The sequence below is a fragment of the Solanum tuberosum genome, unplaced genomic scaffold (genome assembly GCF_000226075.1).
Source record: "Solanum tuberosum cultivar DM 1-3 516 R44 unplaced genomic scaffold, SolTub_3.0 scf00114, whole genome shotgun sequence".
Classification (NCBI taxonomy): Eukaryota; Viridiplantae; Streptophyta; class Magnoliopsida; order Solanales; family Solanaceae; genus Solanum; species Solanum tuberosum.
In genome coordinates this window covers 1504908-1525109 of record NW_006239038.1, presented here as the reverse complement: position 1 = coordinate 1525109, position 20202 = coordinate 1504908, and the positions used below count along the sequence as shown (strand labels likewise).

Genomic DNA, 20202 nt, shown 5'->3' with positions numbered 1-20202 from the left:
AAGCTCCGGCTAGCAAAAGGATGGAACCGAATCATTACTTTGAAACACACCTGAATTACAACAAACCTGAATTGCAAATGAGCAGCTTTGATAGTATCGAGGTGATGATTTATGGGAAGGGAAGAAATTCTCGTTTTCTTCCATAGTAGCTATGCAAACGGGGCAGAAGAAATGAATGGGTTGTGTTAGGTTTAGTAGGGTTTTATAATTGAAATAATTACTAGGATGGTCTCTTTTCAACAGTTTTTAGTCAAAATTACCTCTTATGTATATATGTATGTTTATTTTTATCTTTTAAATGTAATTCTAAGCATATTTAGTCCCTAGTCAAAGTGATAGTAGTTTGACCAAAAATGTGTTGTTAAAAAGTATAAGCTCATCCTTAATGAAAAAGTAATATTTTGATAAAAATATTAGAATAATAATAATAATAATATATATACTAGTTTTGACGCACGTGCATTGCACGTACGTGTATATCAAACCATGCACTATATTATTTTTAAAAATAATGTGAATATTATTGAATAAAAAAATTAAGTAAGCAATTATAAAACAAATGATAACGTATAAGTTGCTATGAATAGTGAATGTAAACATTCTTATGATTACTAATGAAAGTTAGTAGCGCTTAAAATATCTTGGTTACACCTCCTAAATATACTTTCTCCTCCTTTCCTCATAGTGCATGACTTAGTTATTATTGTATTGTTGGAGTTTTATGTTTTTAGTGAGAGTATTATATTAATTTAGCATTCATGCTAGGGAGTGTTCAAATTTCACTGAACTTTTAGATTGTCAGTGTTTATAAATCAAACTTGAGTTTTTAAGAAGAGAAGAATAGACAACATAAAAAATCTTAGTTTAAAAATGTAAGGAAACCCCTCTATTTAAAGTTAAAAAAAGGGTAGTATGAGTGTGTGCATATTGTTTCTTATCAGAAAAGTCACAATCTTTAGGAAATGTCACAACTCTTTGGAAAAGTCGTAACCATTCAATGAGAAATGATGTATTCTTTTAATATAATATAATATAATATAAATAAATAAAGATAATATAAAACATAGAAGATATACTAAATTGAGTCTTATAAGAAGAACAACAACAATGTAAAATTTTAAAAAATTATAGTTAAAAAAATTGAGGAAACCCCTCTTTTTATAGCCAACAAAGGGTAGTATATAAAAAAATATTAAAAAAAAGTCATAACCTTTTAGAAAATTCACAACCCTTCATAAAGGTCACAACTCATCGGAAAAGTCATAACTCTTTTGAAAATACACAACTCTTCGAAAAAGTAGCAACTCTGTAGAAAAGTCACAACCCTTCGAAAAGATCACAACACATCGAAAAGGTTATAAATCTTTGAAAATGTCACAACCCTTCAATGTGAAAAGGTGTATGCTTTTAATATAAAATAATATAATATATATAAAGAAACATAATACAATAAAAAAAAATATAGGATATATACTACATTTGGTGATTTATGCTTGTGGTATTATAATAATTTAACATTTAAGTTATAAGGTAATATACATTTGTCTAATTTTTATTTGACTTGAAATTTTAAAAATAAAGTAGACTTTTAATTTAAGGATATGTAGAATACATATATATATATATATCACAAATAAAATAATATTTTTTTGTCCACTTACCTTAAACAATTTATTAGAGGATTGGGTATTCAACTTTATTCAGAAGGAGTGATAGCAAGAACATGAGCCTAGAAAGGAAACACTTCACGTAAATTGACTTGTCATAATTGTTTCATAATAGCTACTTGTGTCATGCATATTATATATAATATAAGGTAAGCTCAACAACAACAATCTATCTACCTCCACGAGGTAGGAGTAAGGTCAGCGTACATTGTACCCTTCCCAAACCCCACCTCTGGGATTATAGTGGGTATGTTGTTGTCGTTGTATCACAAAAATAGAGTCTTTTCTCTCCTCATACTCTTATATCAGTGCCATTCCAATCCCCCTAGAGTTGTAGAACCCATTCCTTCCCATACTTCACTACACCCCACTTCTTCATTATCAACACCTTCCATGTTGCAATCCCACCAGCCACCTCCATTTGCATCTGAAAGCAGAAAAATACGATATTTTTCATTTTTATGAGAACTTGCATTAGTAAGTACATCAAAATATGTTTTAGTAGAAGAATGTTTTCGTTAAAGATTACGATTTTAAGTAGACTTACAATGATTGAAGAGAGTGCTAGGTCTCTCAATGTTATCAAGCATTCTCACTTTTTTTCTAGGCTTTTCTGCTGAACCTTCTCCAAGAACGGCCAAAACCTTTCGAGCTGATTGGTTTCCACTGCTACCTAGAAAACCATTAAAAAATGTCAGGGCTAAACAACAAGAATTCATCTATCACTTCCTGAGAAAATACCACATTCTATATATGATCCATGAAATCCAAGAACATGTAACATTTTGGGATATTCGATAATATTTTCCATATAAGAACTCCAGAGCAAATGTATTTGGATTAACCAGTAAGTACTTTATCTAAACATGGGAACTAAAATAAATGGTAGTAGTTATTTCTCAAGAAAATCAATAGATCAAGCACTAGAAACAAGATATAAAAGAGTTGTGTATTTAGGTGGTGGATTTTGAATATTTCCATTCTGTTACAACAGCAAGACTATGGCAGAGCCAAAAATTGAACTTTATGGGTTCTAAATTCTAGGATAGTGATATAAGGTGTTAGTAACTGGGTTGAAAATTTAATTCGTGTATATAACGAGGTTTGGATTAAAACTACTAGATTCGGCAAACCTGTATACATAAACTTCTAGCTCTACCCCTGGCAAAGAGGATCCTCAAACATTTAGAATCTAGAGGATTTACATCTGTTATGGGAAGTACTGGATTAATGCTCTTTTTAAGGGGCTTAAGAAATGGACAATGATTCTATCCTTCCCAGACCCCACTTGTGGGATCACGCTGGGTATGGTGTTGTTGGCGTTGTAGGAAATGGACAATGATCTTATTCAAGGTATCGTATTTCAGGAAAATAAGAGAAGAAAAGCCATTTGCCTTTTTCTCCATGTAGCCAACATTGAACTCTCACTCTCGATTTCAAGCAAAGCTCTTAACTTAACTCAAGCGGAATAACCCCTTTGGCTTCTAGAGTTGAACGTTTCTCCAAGTACAACAGGGCATTGGAAATATTAGTGGATACTATATATATATATATATACGTAATATCAGATTTATAAAAGGAGAAGCAATAGCAACTAACAAAAGATCGCATTGCAATTTATGATCAGCAGCTTAGTAGCTTGGGGAAGCAAGGTCAAGTGACACAAGAAGCCATACTGATTAGCTTCTTGTTTTACTACACATGTATGTTAGTTACAGAAACAAGCTTAGATACTCAGAAACGAATATAACCAAAGGCAATCTCATGAAAGCTAATTCATCTAAGAAAATATGATGAGCACAACAAACATGTGAACAGGTCAACCCATTCATTTTCTGAAAGAATGACTAACCTTCAATAAAGCCTCTTTTTCTTGATTTTCTGACATTATCGGTGACGGAAACCTCACGGAAATCATTAGGAGCAGAAACATCTTGGTTCTCTTTCATGGTGTTCTTGTATTGTTCAAAAATAGCATCAAGAGCACATGGAATTCCTGTTTCTCCATCTTTCGAACAATTGAATCGTCCCTTCACACACTTACTTGTGTCTTTACTACAAGTTGGGACCGAGAATTTCTTGTTTCCCTGCAAACGTTTAGGTCCCATTTATACTCAAATCAAATTAGGTAAATTATTGTACAAGTAGAGAAATTGCACACCCTGATATGGGAAAACCTATAATAATTTCTACAGGTCGCTCAGGAAAACAGTTCCATGTTCTAAATACATGTAACTATAGAACACTGCTTATTGCAGTTTTATAGAACACAGGTGATACAAATGACAGAACTTAAAACTAAACTACAGTTTAGATCCTTTCTAATATTTGACATTGGTTGAAGCCGGTAACCTCGTCACCTGTTCCAATTATATACTCAAGTCTTTAGGTGTTCCAAAAGAGAAATTTAGCTCAGACCAAGTGACCATATTTAGTCCATCATTGAAGGCATTAAGTGCACTTCCGTGAACAAAGTCTAGAATCAACAAGAGTTCATAGAATGAGGAACATATACATTCTTAAAAGCAATTCTTTAAATTTCTCTACACACATATTAATGTGACCGAGCTTGAAACTGTGGATGCAGGTCCATCCACTACTTATATGTGTTGTAGTGGCCTACAAGTTCTACATTCAGTTATAACAACATACTTAGTGTAATCCCACAAGTGAGATCCGAGGGTAGTGTCTATGCAAGCCTTACCCCTACCTTGGGAGGAAGAGAGGCTATTTCCGATAGAAGTTCTACATGCAGCTACAATGAGAAATCTTGAAACAATGGCAACAAACGAACAGGACACAAAATTTCCAGCTCTACAAATATTTATAATCTTTCTTGGGATCCCAACAGAAACTTTTTTTTCATTTCTAGCATTTCCATGAGAACACAACAACAACATACTTAGTATAATCACACATATGGCGTCTGTGGAGGTTAGTGTATACACAGACCCTACCCCTTCTTTGGAACGTAGAGAGGTTGTTTGTGATAGACCCTCAGTTTTCATGAGAAGACAGAAACTAAAATACGACAGCATACTCAATGTAATCACACAAGTGGTGTCTGAGGAGGGTATTGTGTACACAAACCTTATCCCTACCTTGGAAGGTAGAGAGACTGTTTCTGATAGACCCTCAACAACTTCCATGAGAAGACAGAAACTAAAACAATTTAGCTTACTTACTGGAACTACTCCGGGCAAAACAGGACTTTTGTGCAATTTTTTGCTGAGGAAATCAGATAGAGATATGCTTGAACCCTTTTGATTGGAACCTCTGCTTTCCACTTTCTTCTCACAACCAGTAGACCTTAACGAAGCACAATAAATGAACAACAGATCAAAAATTACACCCAGAAAGCTAAAAACAGAGAGATTATTTAACACGAAACTGAAGTTCGTTCATAGAAGCTAAATTTAACACCAAAAGCGAAACCCCAGATCACAAATGAAACACAACAAGTTAAAAAAACAAGAAACTCAACCAAAAATGTGGATTTTAAGCAACAAAAGAGAAACCCCATATCACAAACGAGACCCAAAAAGCTCAAAAACAAGAAATTTAACCAAAAAAAGTGAATTTTAAGCAACAGATCGAAACCCCAGATCACAAACGAAACCCAACAAGTTGAAAAAACAAGAAATTTAACCAAAAATGTGATTTTTAAGCAACAAAAGCGAAACCCCAGATCACATACGAAACCAAACAAGCTAAAAAAATAAGAATTTTAAGCAACAAAAACGAAACCCCAGATCACAAACGAGACCCAACAAGCTACAAAAACAAGAACTTTAACCAGAAAATCTGGATTTTAAGCAACAAAAGAGAAACCCCAGACACAAACGAGATTCAACAAGCTAAAAAAACAAGAAATTTAACCAGAAATCTGAATTAAGCTACAAAAGTGAAAGCCCCAAATCCCTAACGAGTGAAAAAGTGGAACTTCCATTCTTACTGATTTGGAGAACGAAAGAGAAAAGTTGAAGCAATTGACCGCTGTCCCAATGGTAGTATTTCAGGTTGCTTCTTCATCTTCTTCACCAAAATTTTTCTTCAAAATGCGATTTTGGGCCAATTTGTACAGCAAATTTGGCGCATAATTTGAAATTTTCACCAAAAAATGGGGAAAAAAAAAGATATTGGGGTGAGAGAGGCTCGAACTCTCGACCTCAGGATTACTCAGAAGCTATGAGACCTACGCGCTAGCCAACTGCGCCACCACCCCTTTGTTGCTATACCTCAGCAGTAGAATATTACCTTGACATAGTGAAAATCATCCGTTCGAACGTATGTATATAACTATAAATACTTCTCTTTATAACGATTAACGAACTTATAAAGAAATAATATCAAACAAAGTAAAACGAAGGGAGTACTAATGTATTCAGGATTCACTAATTAATTATTAGTCCATTCACGAAAGGACTAATTGTGCAAAGTAAAAATACACGAGGGGCAACATGGAAACATGAAAAAGAATATGAACCTTGTGGTTAGATAGATAATATCTTCTGTAGGTTATTAAATGTTTCAGGTTTAAGTTCTGAATATAACTTTTTTTAAAATAAGAAATGGTGTTTTCTGTAACGCAAATCCAAATTAATCAGAGATATATATGTGATATAATTTAACTTTAACATGAATATGAAACACCGAATAAATTCATGATGCTTCTCACTTCTCCCATACTATATATATGAGAAAGCTTTGCAAAGCATATATCTACATATATAGTATTAATAATATTTTCTAGTTCTATAAATCTAAACTTCTTAATTTCTTCTAGCCCCCTAATATTTCCCAACTTGGAAGTTCCATTTGGTTCATGGATATTCATGGCAAAAACAACAACACAACCACAAATTCTTCTTTTTTTCTTTCTGCTACTACTCATGAACACTTATTCTTTAGGATTTAACGTAAGAGCCCTTCGAGATTACTCTCCAACAAGCAAAAAATCCACTATGCATGTTCTTTCAAAAAAATCAACTACTACCACAACCACCATTACTGTCACTACCCCTACGAGGGTTGCAGCCACCCATAATGCAAGAGGGCAATTTGGGGTGGCTGCTCATAGTGTTCCAAGTGGTCCAAATCCCGAGTCCAATCGATGAATCAAGTGAGGTTACTAGAGTTAGTTCCCCTAGCTCATGCTTATCTTTTATTTGTGCATTCAGCTTGATTAATCTGAACATAAGTCATATAGGACCTATTAATAGTAGAAGCGTTCTTTATCAAGAGTTTTTCTCTTTATGAGATATAATGTTTTTCTCTTGCTATTGTTGAACATCTTTTTGTTTCCTCATTATAATAATGTATATGAAGAATATATATAATACTTTGTTTTAGTTGTATTATTTATGCATATCATACATGAATTTTAGTTTTACTCCCTATTATACTTAATTAAACATATTTAACTTCAATTACTCGAAATATGCACTTCTGATCCCTTTACCTCTAACATTCACATATTTAATTTTCAGAATTATTAACCGCTTCACTTCCACCATTTTGATTATTGTATATGTTATGTTAAATTTACATTTTGTTGCTTTATTTTTAATGGTACTGTATGTACTTCAAAAAAATAGTTTAAATATAACATATTTAAGTAAAGGCTACCAAAAAAATACCCATCTCAATTAATTGAACATTAAATGTAAGGAGAGGACCAATATTCAAAATTAGGGGACCAAATATACCATCATTTCTTTTTATTTATTATAGTTGGATAAAGTGTTGTTGTGAATTCAAGTCTCTATATTTGTTATATTTATTAATTTTTATCTTTAAATAAAACTATGGTTTATTTAAATTGAATTTTATGTCATGTGATGTGAAAATTTAATAAATCAATATTGAAGACAGTGATTCAGATATGAAAAAGTAGAGCCATCTAATTAATAGAGCTGTGGTGTCAGATCTCTTTGTAAACTCTGATGTATATATCTAACTTTTACTTCTTGTTTTTTATCTTGAAAATAATAATTCATGGATTTTTGCATTTGTCTTGTCAAATATGTGGGCCAAATACAAAACAGAACAGGTTATCACAAGGACAAAAAAGTTTGATTGTATTTGTAACAGTGAAAACACACAGTCTTATATATATATATATATATATATATATGATGTTCTACGTGGTAATTCATATTTAAAATGATATCTGACGTACATTATATTACATAGGACGTGTGTGTCTGGTTGTTCAATTTATACAAGTTTAAGTGACTATTTTTACATACCCAAAGTTGGAGGACTTAGATATGAGTTGAATAAAAGTTAAAGGGCATACTTATGTGTTGTGTCTATAATTTATGTCCCTAATTTTATGAGCCAAAAGTCTTGTATATTGTTAGTGTTAATATATATCGTTTACATTAGTCGTTCATCCAAATATAACTCAGACGTAACTCCCTTTTTTATTAGAGGAGTGTGAAGCAGTGTCAAACTTCAATTCACTTCTTTAAGCATATTACCTAGTAGTATTTTATAAGACAAATACAAGCTGCCAAATATCTGGTCTGGTGGGGAGGAGATGACGGACTCAATTATTAGTTTTAGTGAAAATTGACTTCAGTTGAAATAGACGGATTCATAATTTGAAGTTTGTGGCTGAAACAAAGTTAAAGGGCATACTTATGTGTTGTGTCTATAACTTATGTCCCTAATTCTATGAACCAAAAGTCTTGTATATTGTTAGTGTTAATATTTATCGTTTACATTAGTCGTTCATCCAAATTTAACTCAGGCGTAACTCTCTTTTTTTTAGAGAGGTGTGAAGCAGTGTCAAACTTCAATTCACTTCTTTAAGCATATTACCTAGTAGTATTTTATAAGACAAATACAAGCTGCCAAATATCTAGTCTGGTGGGGAGGAGATGATGGACTCAATTATTAGTTTTAGTGAAAATTGACTTCGATTGGAATAGACGGATTCATAATTTGAAGTTTACAGATTTGAAATTTTAACAAATATGATTACTCTATATTAGGCCTATATCTCATATTAATGTTCACATTTTATATGTCCAATCCTAAATGGTTATTTGGTTTGCTTATTGGTTTTGATAATGTTTACTTCATAAGTTAATTTCGGTCAGAAATTGAATTAGACTCTTACCGATCCATTTCTTTATCGTGATATCCAAAATTAGATGCATCCTAATTTGATGATTTTGAATCTCTATTTTATATTATCCACACTTTAAATATTTAGCCTTCGAACAATCTTCATAAATTATCTTTGAGAGTTGAATTAGATTGATCAAAGGTCCATTTCTAGTGGTTCAACATCAGGCAATGATAACACTGTTATCAAACTCTATAAATATGAAAATGAAGTAAAGAATAAAAATACTCCCTATAGTCCATATTAAATGAACTATTGGGGTATGACATATCTTATTAAAAAATATATTTAAGGATATAAATTAAAATTATTTTTCATTATTATTATTTTGATTATTTTTAAACTATTTCTTAAAAAATATAAAGTAATTAAGAAACTATAATGGAGAGTAAATATGAAAAAAAAAGTTTTAATTATTTTTTTTGAAATTGAAATTATTCATTATGAAAAAGTCTCGACAATAGTAAAACAAAAGAGAAGGTCAACAGATGGGAAAAGCATTTAATTTAATTTAACACACTTGGAAAACAACATACTTTATTAATAATATGGTTGGATAATACAATAGTCCACAAGCTTTATTTTACATGTAACATGTAAAGAAGCTTTAAAGGACAAATTTACTTTGATAAATAATGATATACTCTTGTTTAAGTACTTTTACAAAGTACTCTCACAAAAAAATAGAACTACAAAAGTACATAATTATATTTAACATTTTGATCACATTCTTATATATATAGTTCATGCAATACATAATTGGAAGAACTATATGTTGATGAACTAATGACCACCACCAATGCCTCCACCACCACCAAATCCGCCGCCACCTCCTATACCTCCGCCAACGCCTCCACCTGCACCACCACCAAAACCTCCTCCGGCACCTCCACCACCACCAATGCCACCACCTCCACCACCACCAAATCCTCCGCCTCCACCTCCACCTAGACCACCTCCGGCTCCTCCACCTGCACCAAAACCACCTCCAGCACCACCACCAGCACCTCCACCTAATCCTCCTCCACCACCAGCACCACCACCAAATCCACCACCTCCACCAAGTCCTCCTCCGGCACCACCACCTACTCCTCCACCAGCTCCACCACCAAGTCCACTACCTCCACCTAGTCCTCCTCCAGCTCCACCACCACCTCCTAGTCCACCACCACCTCCTAATCCACCACCTCCTCCTAATCCACCTCCACCACCAAGTCCACCACCTTTACCTAAACCACCACCACCTCCTAATCCTCCACCACCACCTAAACCACCTCCTCCTCCTAATCCACCTCCACCACCTAATCCACCTCCACCACCAAAACGCTTCCCAAACTTTCTATGTGCAAATAGGAGCTTCTCATCTCCAACTCCATTAACATGATCAGCAAACACAACACAATCAACAAACAACACAAGTAAAAGCATATATCCACCAAAAGAAAAACATGATAACCCCATAATTATGTATGATATTAATTCAAGTTTGAAACCCTAGACATGCAAAAATGAACACTATCCTTATCCAATTATATAGTAGAAAAAATAACTAATCTTTTTACACAAAATTAAATCACATGGTAGGTCCAGTTAAAACTCAACTGCCATCTTCTTTTACTTAAATGCATGTTTGCTTTATGATTGGTCTATATATTTAATTCATCCAACTGCCCTCCTCCAATACAGGGACACAGACTTACAAAGTCACAAAGACAGCACAATTATCATAATTAGTGTTTTTGGTTGTGAGAGATAATTTGAATTTTAGGGTGTCTCATTTAATTCTTGATCTATATATCCATATTAATTAATGGTGTTTAATTAGTTGATTCCCCGCATATATTTATTATTCCCTCCGTCCATTTTTATTTGTCATGTTGCGATTTTCGGAAGTCAATTTGACTAATTTTAAAGTTAAATGAGATTACATTAATTCGATACTCCCTCCATTTCATATTAACTTAATTTTTGAGGTATTTCACACCTTTTAAGAAAAGTAGATTAAGACATAAATTGAACCTAGTTTTCCATTTTTACCCTTATTAATTATTGTCAAATTTATGATTAAAATAACTAAATATTAATTAATCACTAATTCCAATACTAACTAATGAAGGGTAAAATTGGAAGAACACTCTAAAAAGTAGTCTTGAAAACTGAACAATTAAGTTAATTTGAAAAATGGAAAATGTCTCAATAATTAACTTATTATGGAATGGAGGGAGTATTTTAAATAAAAAATTTAGATATTCAAAAACTATACAAAAAGTAGTATAATTGCATTTTTTTTGCATATCAATATGATGAAAAATTACATCATAAAATGTTAGTAAAAGTTCTTATAGTTTGACTCTAAAACAAAAAACCATGACAATTAAAAATGGACGGATTATTTTTATATGTCCGAATCAATTTACGCACCATATACCTAAGTAGAGAGCAATTAATTAACCATATCGATCAAACGTATATCCTTATAGTTGTAATCGATTGTTCTTAATAGTCTTTTTTTGCGGTTTTTTGAGGTCAGGTCCTTGTTCCCCTCCTTTTTTATTTAATTTTCAATGAAGATGAATGGGCAATGACACCGTCTGAGTGATTAGAAATTTATACATGTAAAAAGGCATAATACATAAATATGTTTTTTAACTTGGTTTTAGCTGACATCCATTAGGGGCGGAGGCAACATATATTTAGGGGGTTCATTCGAACCCCCTCGGCGGAAAATATTTACTATTTATGCATGGTTAAAATTATTTTTTAGGTATATTTAATAGATGTTGAACCCCCTTCCATTAGTTCGTGTGTTTACTTCTCAGATTTTGAATCCCCTTATTAAAAGTTCTGGCTCCGCCACTGACATCCATATCCTCCAACTTTGTGTCTGCACGATTAGACATGACTTAAACTTGTACAAAATTGAACAAATAGATACATGTGTCCTACGTGGCATAATACACATAGGATGCCACGTAGGACACAAATTGCTATGTAGGATGCCACGTAAGACGAATGTGTTTATTTGTTCAACTTTATACAAATTTAAGTGTCTACTTATAGACACCCAAAATTTGAAGACATAATTATAAGCTAAACCAAATTAAAAAATATATTTATGTATTGAGTATTTTTTGTTTATCCAATTCTATATAGAAAACAAGTAGTTGATCCAATAAAAACAGTTGTTGACTTTGTTGAGGGTTCAACAGAAATGGTAAGAAGTGAGATAAATTGTCTTGTTATCTCGACCACCCTATCCCATGGCTCATGTATTTCATAATTTTTATTTACTTTATTGGTCGCTAGGCCAGATTATAATTAATTATCAAGTTGATTCCTTTATCCATGTAGGCCATTCATTCTTAATGGCTTTGAACTTTGTGTTGAATTAACAAGCTAACACTCATTTATTGGGTCTTCTAATTGTCATTAATGGATCAACCAAACTATTTCCTGCCACCAGTATTAATTTGTACTCTCTGTCAATGTACTGGTTGCAATATTCTTTAGTTCACATTATATATGCATAGCTATTAATGTATTTGCATTCCATCTGTCCCTATTTACTTGTCTATTTTTTTTTTATTTGGCATACCTATTAAGAAAATAATAATTGATATAGTAAGTTTATTATTTTATCCCTATTAATTGATAGAATTTCAAATTTAATTTACTCATAAAAGAAGTTCTACCTTTTAAAAAATATTAAATAAATTGAAGATATAATAGATAAAAAAATATTGTCTTTTCTTGATTTGTCAAAAATAACAAGTAAAAAAGGTAAGATAAAAAGTTAAAATTAGATAAAATAAAAAGGGACAGAGAAAGTAATTAATTACTGTTGTGTTTCTTACTCCCTTTTGGTCTATTTTAATTGTGATGCTTATTAAAAATATAATAACTGATAAAAAATTTTTTATTCATTTTTACTTGTTCATTATATTAAAAATAAATATCCACTTAATTCATATTTGTCAAGTTCATAATTAATTTCTATTATTATTAATTAACTATAGTCATTTTTCAAAACATTGAATTTTATGATCAAATATTGATATAGTAAAATTGTCGTTCTATTGCTTAGGGTGTACTTTCCAAGTCGATACGTAAAAATAAACTAAAGGAATAGTTATCTCAAGGCATAATTTATTATTCCTTCCTTAAAAAATTCCAATTTTCAATTTTTTAGTTTCAGTTTTAAAATTTATGGTGGAGAGGTTATAACCCAATTCTTATTACTTTAATACTTTAAATTGATCACTTTAAAATAAAAAACTCTTAAAATTGAAATTATAGCTCGCAAAACCATTTTATAACAAATATGAAAGGCACACTAAACAAGTCTACAAAATAATGTTGAAATCAAAACAAATACTACAATGCTATAAAAATAATAATTCACCCCTCCATTATAATCATTGATACAATTATAACTCCAAAAAAAACCCACACAAACACATAAAAAAATGATACAATATATGTAAAAAGAATTGAATAAAGCAATAATTAAGCTCTTTTTTTTTATGAATCAAAATCCAAGAAATAAAGAGCCAATCCAAAATAAACACACTCATATTATTTCCCAAAAAAAATAAAAACTAAAATAGAAGTACAAATTTGATCTTTTGCATGCATATAAAGGTAAATCAATCAACGGAAAAGGGTCAGATATACACACAAAACTTAAATGAGGAGTATATTATTTTCGATAGTACATGAATATATTTAACCCTTTTTCGATTAATCAATCACCACCACCGATGCCCATACCTTTACCACCAATCAAACCACCACCAAGTCCGGTGCCACCACTTACCTCACCAATACTTCCACCAATAGCCATTCCACCACCAAATAAACCACCGCCGCCGCCACCTACACCGCCTGCCCCGAGCATGCGCCGCCCTAACACGTCAGCAGAAACCATAATGACACTAAAAAGAACAATTAAAAGAATTACTCCAATAACACGAGCTGAAAAATTTGCCATTATATTAATTCTAACTTTAAATTAAATATATGGACTAAAAATATTTATGAAGAAAAAATGATAAAATTGTAAGATATATGGTAATAATGTACTTCTATGGACAAGTTTATATAGTGTTAAATTGGTCTATTTTTTATTGAGCATATGTTAGGAAGTCTAGAATATATAATTGTGAATAATAAGATTATTTCCATGATCTTAGCCAAATATCCCGTTATATTTATATTATATTGGCTTAAGGATCAATAAATCTATTAGTTAATTATTTAGAAAAATATATAATGGGATTATTAGAAATTAAGCAATGCACGATTGTGAATAAACAATGTTTTGTACTCATTTTAGTGGTTCTCCATGAACAATATAGTTGGTTATATTATTTGCCAGCAATATAATGTATTTATATTTTGAAAACGTGTATGTATATATTACATAATAATTAGAAAGAATGATTAGAAAGATAATTATATTTTTGATAAATTTGGATACTTTTTTTTATACATCAGCTTATGATATGATTTTAGATAGAAGAGTATAAAGATTATAATTAGGTTAGAGATTAGTTGGTAGTCGATCATAAAATTACTATTGTTACTTTCCATACGGTTTTATTTTTCTATTCGATGATTACCAATTATTTCTTGTGTTTCGATTATTTGTTATTATCTATTAATGTTGTTTTTCTTGTTCTTTTTTTCTACTTTTCTACGATGTGCCTTTAGTACTGTATTTCTTTTTCTTACTCATTTTTGTGACTTGTGATGTTTTACTTTAACCGAGGATATATCAGAAAAAAATTATATCTACTTTCACTAGGTAGGCTAAAGTTGCGTACACACCATTCTCTTCTCATATTCCATTTATAAGATTACATTGATATATGTGGTTGTGGTTGAATTCTTTCTTTTATTATGAAATAAAATATATACTCAGAAAAAATACAACAAAAAAATAGAATATAATTGTCGGGCGGGTACAAAATAATTCAATAGACAACTAAATATGTTGTGGAGGAGATAGTAAGTATCTCATCATTCTTACTATCAAAGATCTTGAATCCTATAAATAAATTTGCCTTTTGATAGAAAATATTTTGCTCCTTAAAGAAAGAACTTGTGGTAAAAATTTGAATTGATCGAACCCCAAAACATTAAATCTTAGAAGAGAAGTTGATGAATGAGATATGACTTTACATATGATAACCCTATATGTCAAGAACTTACCAAAATGAGAAGAAATATATACAAGATGAATTTAATTGTTTGTTGTCTGGAAAATTTTTCTCTTTGTGCATATGATGAACCTTAAGAAATAGAGTGAGTACACTTTAATGGTAAATTTTATATTTTTATTATATATAAAAGTATAAATGAATTCACTTGATCATCTTAAATATCAGTCTTTGTTCTTTTGTTGTTTTTCTCTTTAAATGTTGAAAATACAAATAATTATGTCGGATCTTAGTTAAGAAATTGCATGATCAAGTACTCATCACCTAACAAATGACATTAAATCACTGTCGCGATTGAGTGCTAGCAATTATTATTTTTTTTAAAACTGCTAGCACTAGCGCGCTTAAACATATGCTAGATTGGGCTAGCATTTTGAATATAATATCACTAAATGTAAAGCTCGATTGATTGAATTATTGATGTGTATAGCGTTAAGGCTAAATTTGGCAAAACTAACCCTTTTTGACAACTCTATGCATTATGAAGATATTAAGTAGCAAAAGTAAAGATGGAACAATTCATCAATCTGACTTCTAAAATGAAAATAAGAAACATATGAGGAGGATTCCCTTTTGTGGCATTCCTTTCCCAAATAGCAAAAGATTATACCTAAACATTATTGTCAAAGAATAAATCAATGCACTCGAAATTCAAACACCATCATATCAAATTAAAAGGAACGTGAATTTAATCCATTAATTCTTCTGAAACAATTACAACATCACAACTTTCATATAAAAAGAAGCACAATTTCACACCATCTCTCGTAAAAACAAAAGATATAATAATTGATACAGAAAAAATAATAAAAAATTATGATTATTACCATATAAGATAAATTAATTAATCAATTTAGTTACCACCACCAGCACCAAGACCTTCACCACCAAGCACACCGCCACCAAATCCAGTCCCAAAACTTGCATCACCAACACTTCCACCCGATCCAAATCCAAAGCCACCTAAGCCATGACCACCACCACCACCTACCGCCGCCTGCACCGAGCATGCGCCGCCCTAACACGTCAGCAGAAACCATAATGCCACTAAAAAGAACAATTAAGAGAACTACTCCAATAACACGAGTTGATGAGACAGCCATTATAACTTAGTAATATTTATGAATGAATTAAGAGATAAAAAGACCAAATAATTAATGAGAAAGTTGATGATTAATTCACTTGTCTAGGCAAGTATATATAGTACTTATTAAGTATTAACAATAACATTATAATATTGAGCATGTGTTTGGAGTTGTGAAATATATAATTGTGAATGATTAGATCTTAGGCAAATATTCCATTAATGATTAGAAGATAATTAATGATGGGATCATTAGGATTTAGTAATTAAGCAATGCACGATCGTATATATTGTAAAATTTTAAAAAAATGTTTTGTACTCATGTAGTGGCTTTCCATGAACTATAGAAAATAATTCTTATGTATATTGTGTTATAAAGAATCTCCTTTTTTTTATTTTGTGAAATAAATACATATTTAGAAATAATATAAAAATCACTATAGTTATCGAGCGGATTACGAAATAGTCTGATAGACCATCAAAGGTTGGTGTAGGTGATGATAAGTATCGTGTCATTCTTTTCAGAGATTTTGAATTTGGGATATCAAAATAAAACTGTCTTTGGTAAAAAGTATTTTGACCCCCAAAAGGAATTTCTGGCCTAAATTCGAATCAATCGAGGATCAATTTTAAGCATCGAGTCGAGAAAAACAAAAAACGACTAATAGAACATCAAATCTTAGTAGAGAAGTTGATGAATGACGTATGAATTATTTACATATGGCAACGCTATCTCAAGAATTCACCTAAATGAAAGGAAATATGTGATTTCTCAAGATAATTATATTTTTGATAAATTTGGATACTTTTTTTTGTACATCATTTTATGATATTATTTTAGATAGAAGAATATAAAGATTAGAATTTGGTTAGAGATTAGTTGGTAGTCGATCATAGTATTACTATGTTTACTTTCCATACGGTTTTATTTTTCTATGCGATGATTACCAATTATTTCTTGTGTTTCAATTATTTGTTATTATCTATTAATGTTGTTTTTCTTGTTCTTTTTTTCTACTTTTCTACGATGTGCCTTTAGTACTGTATTTCTTTATGTTTTACTTTAACCGAAGATATATCAGAAACAAGCTATATCTACTTTCACTAGGTAGACTAAAGTTGTGTACACACCAATTTCTTCTCATATTCCATTTATAAGATTACATTGATATGTGTGGTTGTGGTTGATTTCTATCTTTTATTATGAAATGAAATATATACTCAGAAAAAATACAACAAAAAAACAATATATAATTGTCGGGCGGGTACAAAATAATTCAATAGACAACTAAATATATTGCGGTGGAGATAGTAAGTATCTCATCATTCTTAATATCAGAGATCTTGAATCCTATAAATAAATTTGCCTTTTGATGGAAAGTATTTTGCTCCTTAAAAAAAGAACTTGTGATAAAAATTTGAACTGATCGAACCTCAAAACATTAAATATTAGAAGAGAAGTTGATGACTGAGATATGACTTTACATATGATAGCCCCATATGTCAAGAACTTACCAAAATGAGAAGAAATATATACAAGATGATTTTAATTGCTTGTTGTCTTGAAATTTTTTCTCTTTGAGCATATGATGAACCTTAAGAAATAGAGTGAGTACACTTTAATAGTAAATTTTATATTTTTATTATATACAAAAGTATAAATGAATTCACTTGATCATCTTGAATATCAGTCTTTGTTCTTTTGTTGTTTTTCTCTTTAAATGTTGAAAATACAAATATTATATCGGATCTTAGTAAGAATTGCATGATCAAGTACTCATCACCTAACAAATGACATTAAATCACTGTCGCGATTGAGTGCTAGCAATTATTTTTTTTTAAAAAATTGCTAGCACTAGCGCGCTTAAACATATGCTAGATTGGGCTAGCATTTTGAATATAATATCACTAAATGTAAAGCTCGATTGATTGAATTATTGATGTGTATAGCGTTAAGGCTAAATTTGGCAAAACTAACCCTTTTTGACAGCTCTATGCATTATGAAGATATTAAGTAGCAAAAGTAAAGATGGAACAATTCATCAATCTGACTTCTAGAACGAAAATAAAAACATATGAGGAGGATTCCCTTTTGTGGCATTCCTTTCCCAAATAGCAAAATATTAGACCTAACCATTATTGTCAAGAATAAATCGATGCACTCGAAATTTAAACACCATCATATCAAATTTAAAGGAACGTGAAGGACTTCCACCAATACCAATTCCCAAGCCACCTAAGCCACCACCACCACCACCTACGCCGCCTGCACCGAGCATGCGCCGCCCTAACACGTCAGCAGAAACCATAATGCCACTAAAAAGAACAATTAAGAGAACTACTCCAATAACACGAGTTGATGAGATAGCCATTATAACTTAGTAATATTTATGAATGAATTAAGAGATAAAAAGACCAAATAATTAATGAGAAAGTTGATGATTAATTCACTTGTCTAGGCAAGTATATATAGTACTTATTAAGTATTAACAATAACATTATAATATTGAGCATGTGTTTGGAGTTGTGAAATATATAATTGTGAATGATTAGATCTTAGGCAAATATTCCATTAATGATTAGAAGATAATTAATGATGGGATCATTAGGATTTAGTAATTAAGCAATGCACGATCGTATATATTGTAAAATTTTAAAAAATTGTTTTGTACACATGTAGTGTCTTTCCATGAACTATAGAAAATAATTCTTATGTATATTGTGTTATAAAGAATCTCCTTTTTTTTATTTTGTGAAATAAATACATATTTAGAAATAATATAAAAATCACTATAGTTATCGAGCGGATTACGAAATAGTCTGATAGACCATCAAAGGTTGGTGTAGGTGATGATAAGTATCGTGTCATTCTTTTCAGAGATTTTGAATTTGGGATATCAAAATAAAACTGTCTTTGGTAAAAAGTATTTTGACCCCCAAAAGGAATTTCTGGCCTAAATTCGAATCAATCGAGGATCAATTTTAAGCATCGAGTCGAGAAAAACAAAAAACGACTAATAGAACATCAAATCTTAGTAGAGAAGTTGATGAATGACGTATGAATTATTTACATATGGCAACGCTATCTCAAGAATTCACCTAAATGAAAGGAAATATGTGATTTCTCAAGATAATTATATTTTTGATAAATTTGGATACTTTTTTTTGTACATCATTTTATGATATTATTTTAGATAGAAGAATATAAAGATTAGAATTTGGTTAGAGATTAGTTGGTAGTCGATCATAGTATTACTATGTTTACTTTCCATACGGTTTTATTTTTCTATGCGATGATTACCAATTATTTCTTGTGTTTCAATTATTTGTTATTATCTATTAATGTTGTTTTTCTTGTTCTTTTTTTCTACTTTTCTACGATGTGCCTTTAGTACTGTATTTCTTTTTCTTACTCATTTTTGTGACTTGTGATGTTTTACTTTAACCGAGGATATATCAGAAAAAAATTATATCTACTTTCACTAGGTAGGCTAAAGTTGCGTACACACCAATTTCTTCTCATATTCCATTTATAAGATTACATTGATATGTGTGGTTGTGGTTGATTTCTATCTTTTATTATGAAATGAAATATATACTCAGAAAAAATACAACAAAAAAACAATATATAATTGTCGGGCGGGTACAAAATAATTCAATAGATAACTAAATATATTGCGGTGGAGATAGTAAGTATCTCATCATTCTTAATATCAGAGATCTTGAATCCTATAAATAAATTTGCCTTTTGATGGAAAGTATTTTGCTCCTTAAAAAAAGAACTTGTGATGAAAATTTGAACTGATCGAACCTCAAGACATTAAATATTAGAAGAGAAGTTGATGAATGAGATATGACTTTACATATGATAGCCCTATATGTTAAGAACTTACCAAAATGATGAGAAGAAATATATACAAGATGATTTTAATTGCTTGTTGTCTTGAAAATTTTTCTCTTTGTGCATATGATGAACCTTAAGAAATAGAGTTAGTACACTTTAATGGTAAATTTTATATTTTTATTATATACAAAAGTATAAATGAATTCACTTGATCATCTTGAATATCAGTCTTTGTTCTTTTGTTGTTT

The 20202-nt window shown here is 30.9% G+C and overlaps 3 protein-coding genes and 1 non-coding gene across 4 annotated transcripts; all 4 read right to left on the bottom strand.

The window, feature by feature from the left end:
• Positions 1 to 1724: 1724 nt before the first annotated feature.
• LOC102603403 (uncharacterized) lies at positions 1725 to 5910 on the bottom strand. Its single transcript, XM_006349909.2, has 5 exons — positions 5623 to 5910; positions 4853 to 4976; positions 3520 to 3754; positions 2215 to 2340; positions 1725 to 2094 (listed from the first exon to the last, which is right to left on the bottom strand). The coding sequence occupies exons 1-5, from the start codon at positions 5697 to 5699 to the stop codon at positions 1973 to 1975; spliced, it is 684 nt and encodes a 227-aa protein (XP_006349971.2). The 5' UTR covers positions 5700 to 5910; the 3' UTR covers positions 1725 to 1972.
• TRNAM-CAU (transfer RNA methionine (anticodon CAU)) lies at positions 5808 to 5892 on the bottom strand. Its single transcript is given in 2 exon segments — positions 5808 to 5843; positions 5855 to 5892. It is a non-coding gene; the product is annotated as a tRNA-Met (tRNA).
• A 3400-nt stretch (positions 5911 to 9310) lies between the features above and the next one.
• Positions 9311 to 10329, bottom strand: LOC107061045 (glycine-rich cell wall structural protein-like). Its single transcript, XM_015309743.1, has one exon. The coding sequence runs from the start codon at positions 10264 to 10266 to the stop codon at positions 9589 to 9591; it is 678 nt and encodes a 225-aa protein (XP_015165229.1). The 5' UTR covers positions 10267 to 10329; the 3' UTR covers positions 9311 to 9588.
• A 5550-nt stretch (positions 10330 to 15879) lies between these two features.
• LOC107061039 (glycine-rich cell wall structural protein-like) lies at positions 15880 to 18482 on the bottom strand. The gene is made up of 2 exons (XM_015309735.1): positions 18288 to 18482; positions 15880 to 16044 (listed from the first exon to the last, which is right to left on the bottom strand). Exons 1-2 carry the CDS (start codon positions 18480 to 18482, stop codon positions 15880 to 15882), a joined length of 360 nt encoding a protein of 119 aa, XP_015165221.1.
• Between the last annotated feature and the right edge of the window lie 1720 nt (positions 18483 to 20202).

What these genes read in the sequence shown, in the direction of transcription:
- LOC107061039 (XM_015309735.1), bottom strand. Translation starts at nt 18,482, where the DNA reads ATGGCTATCTCATCAACTCGTGTTATTGGAGTAGTTCTCTTAATTGTT. An exon ending in CCTTTAAATTTGATATGATG is followed by an intron (nt 16,045 to 18,287) that starts GTGTTTAAATTT and finishes CTGACGTGTTAG; the next exon opens with GGCGGCGCATGCTCGGTGCA.
- LOC107061045 (XM_015309743.1), bottom strand. Translation starts at nt 10,266, where the DNA reads ATGGGGTTATCATGTTTTTCTTTTGGTGGATATATGCTTTTACTTGTG.
- LOC102603403 (XM_006349909.2), bottom strand. Translation starts at nt 5,699, where the DNA reads ATGAAGAAGCAACCTGAAATACTACCATTGGGACAGCGGTCAATTGCT. An exon ending in AAAAAGAGGCTTTATTGAAG is followed by an intron (nt 2,341 to 3,519) that starts GTTAGTCATTCT and finishes ATGGTTTTCTAG; the next exon opens with GTAGCAGTGGAAACCAATCA. An exon ending in TAGCACTCTCTTCAATCATT is followed by an intron (nt 2,095 to 2,214) that starts GTAAGTCTACTT and finishes TTCTGCTTTCAG; the next exon opens with ATGCAAATGGAGGTGGCTGG.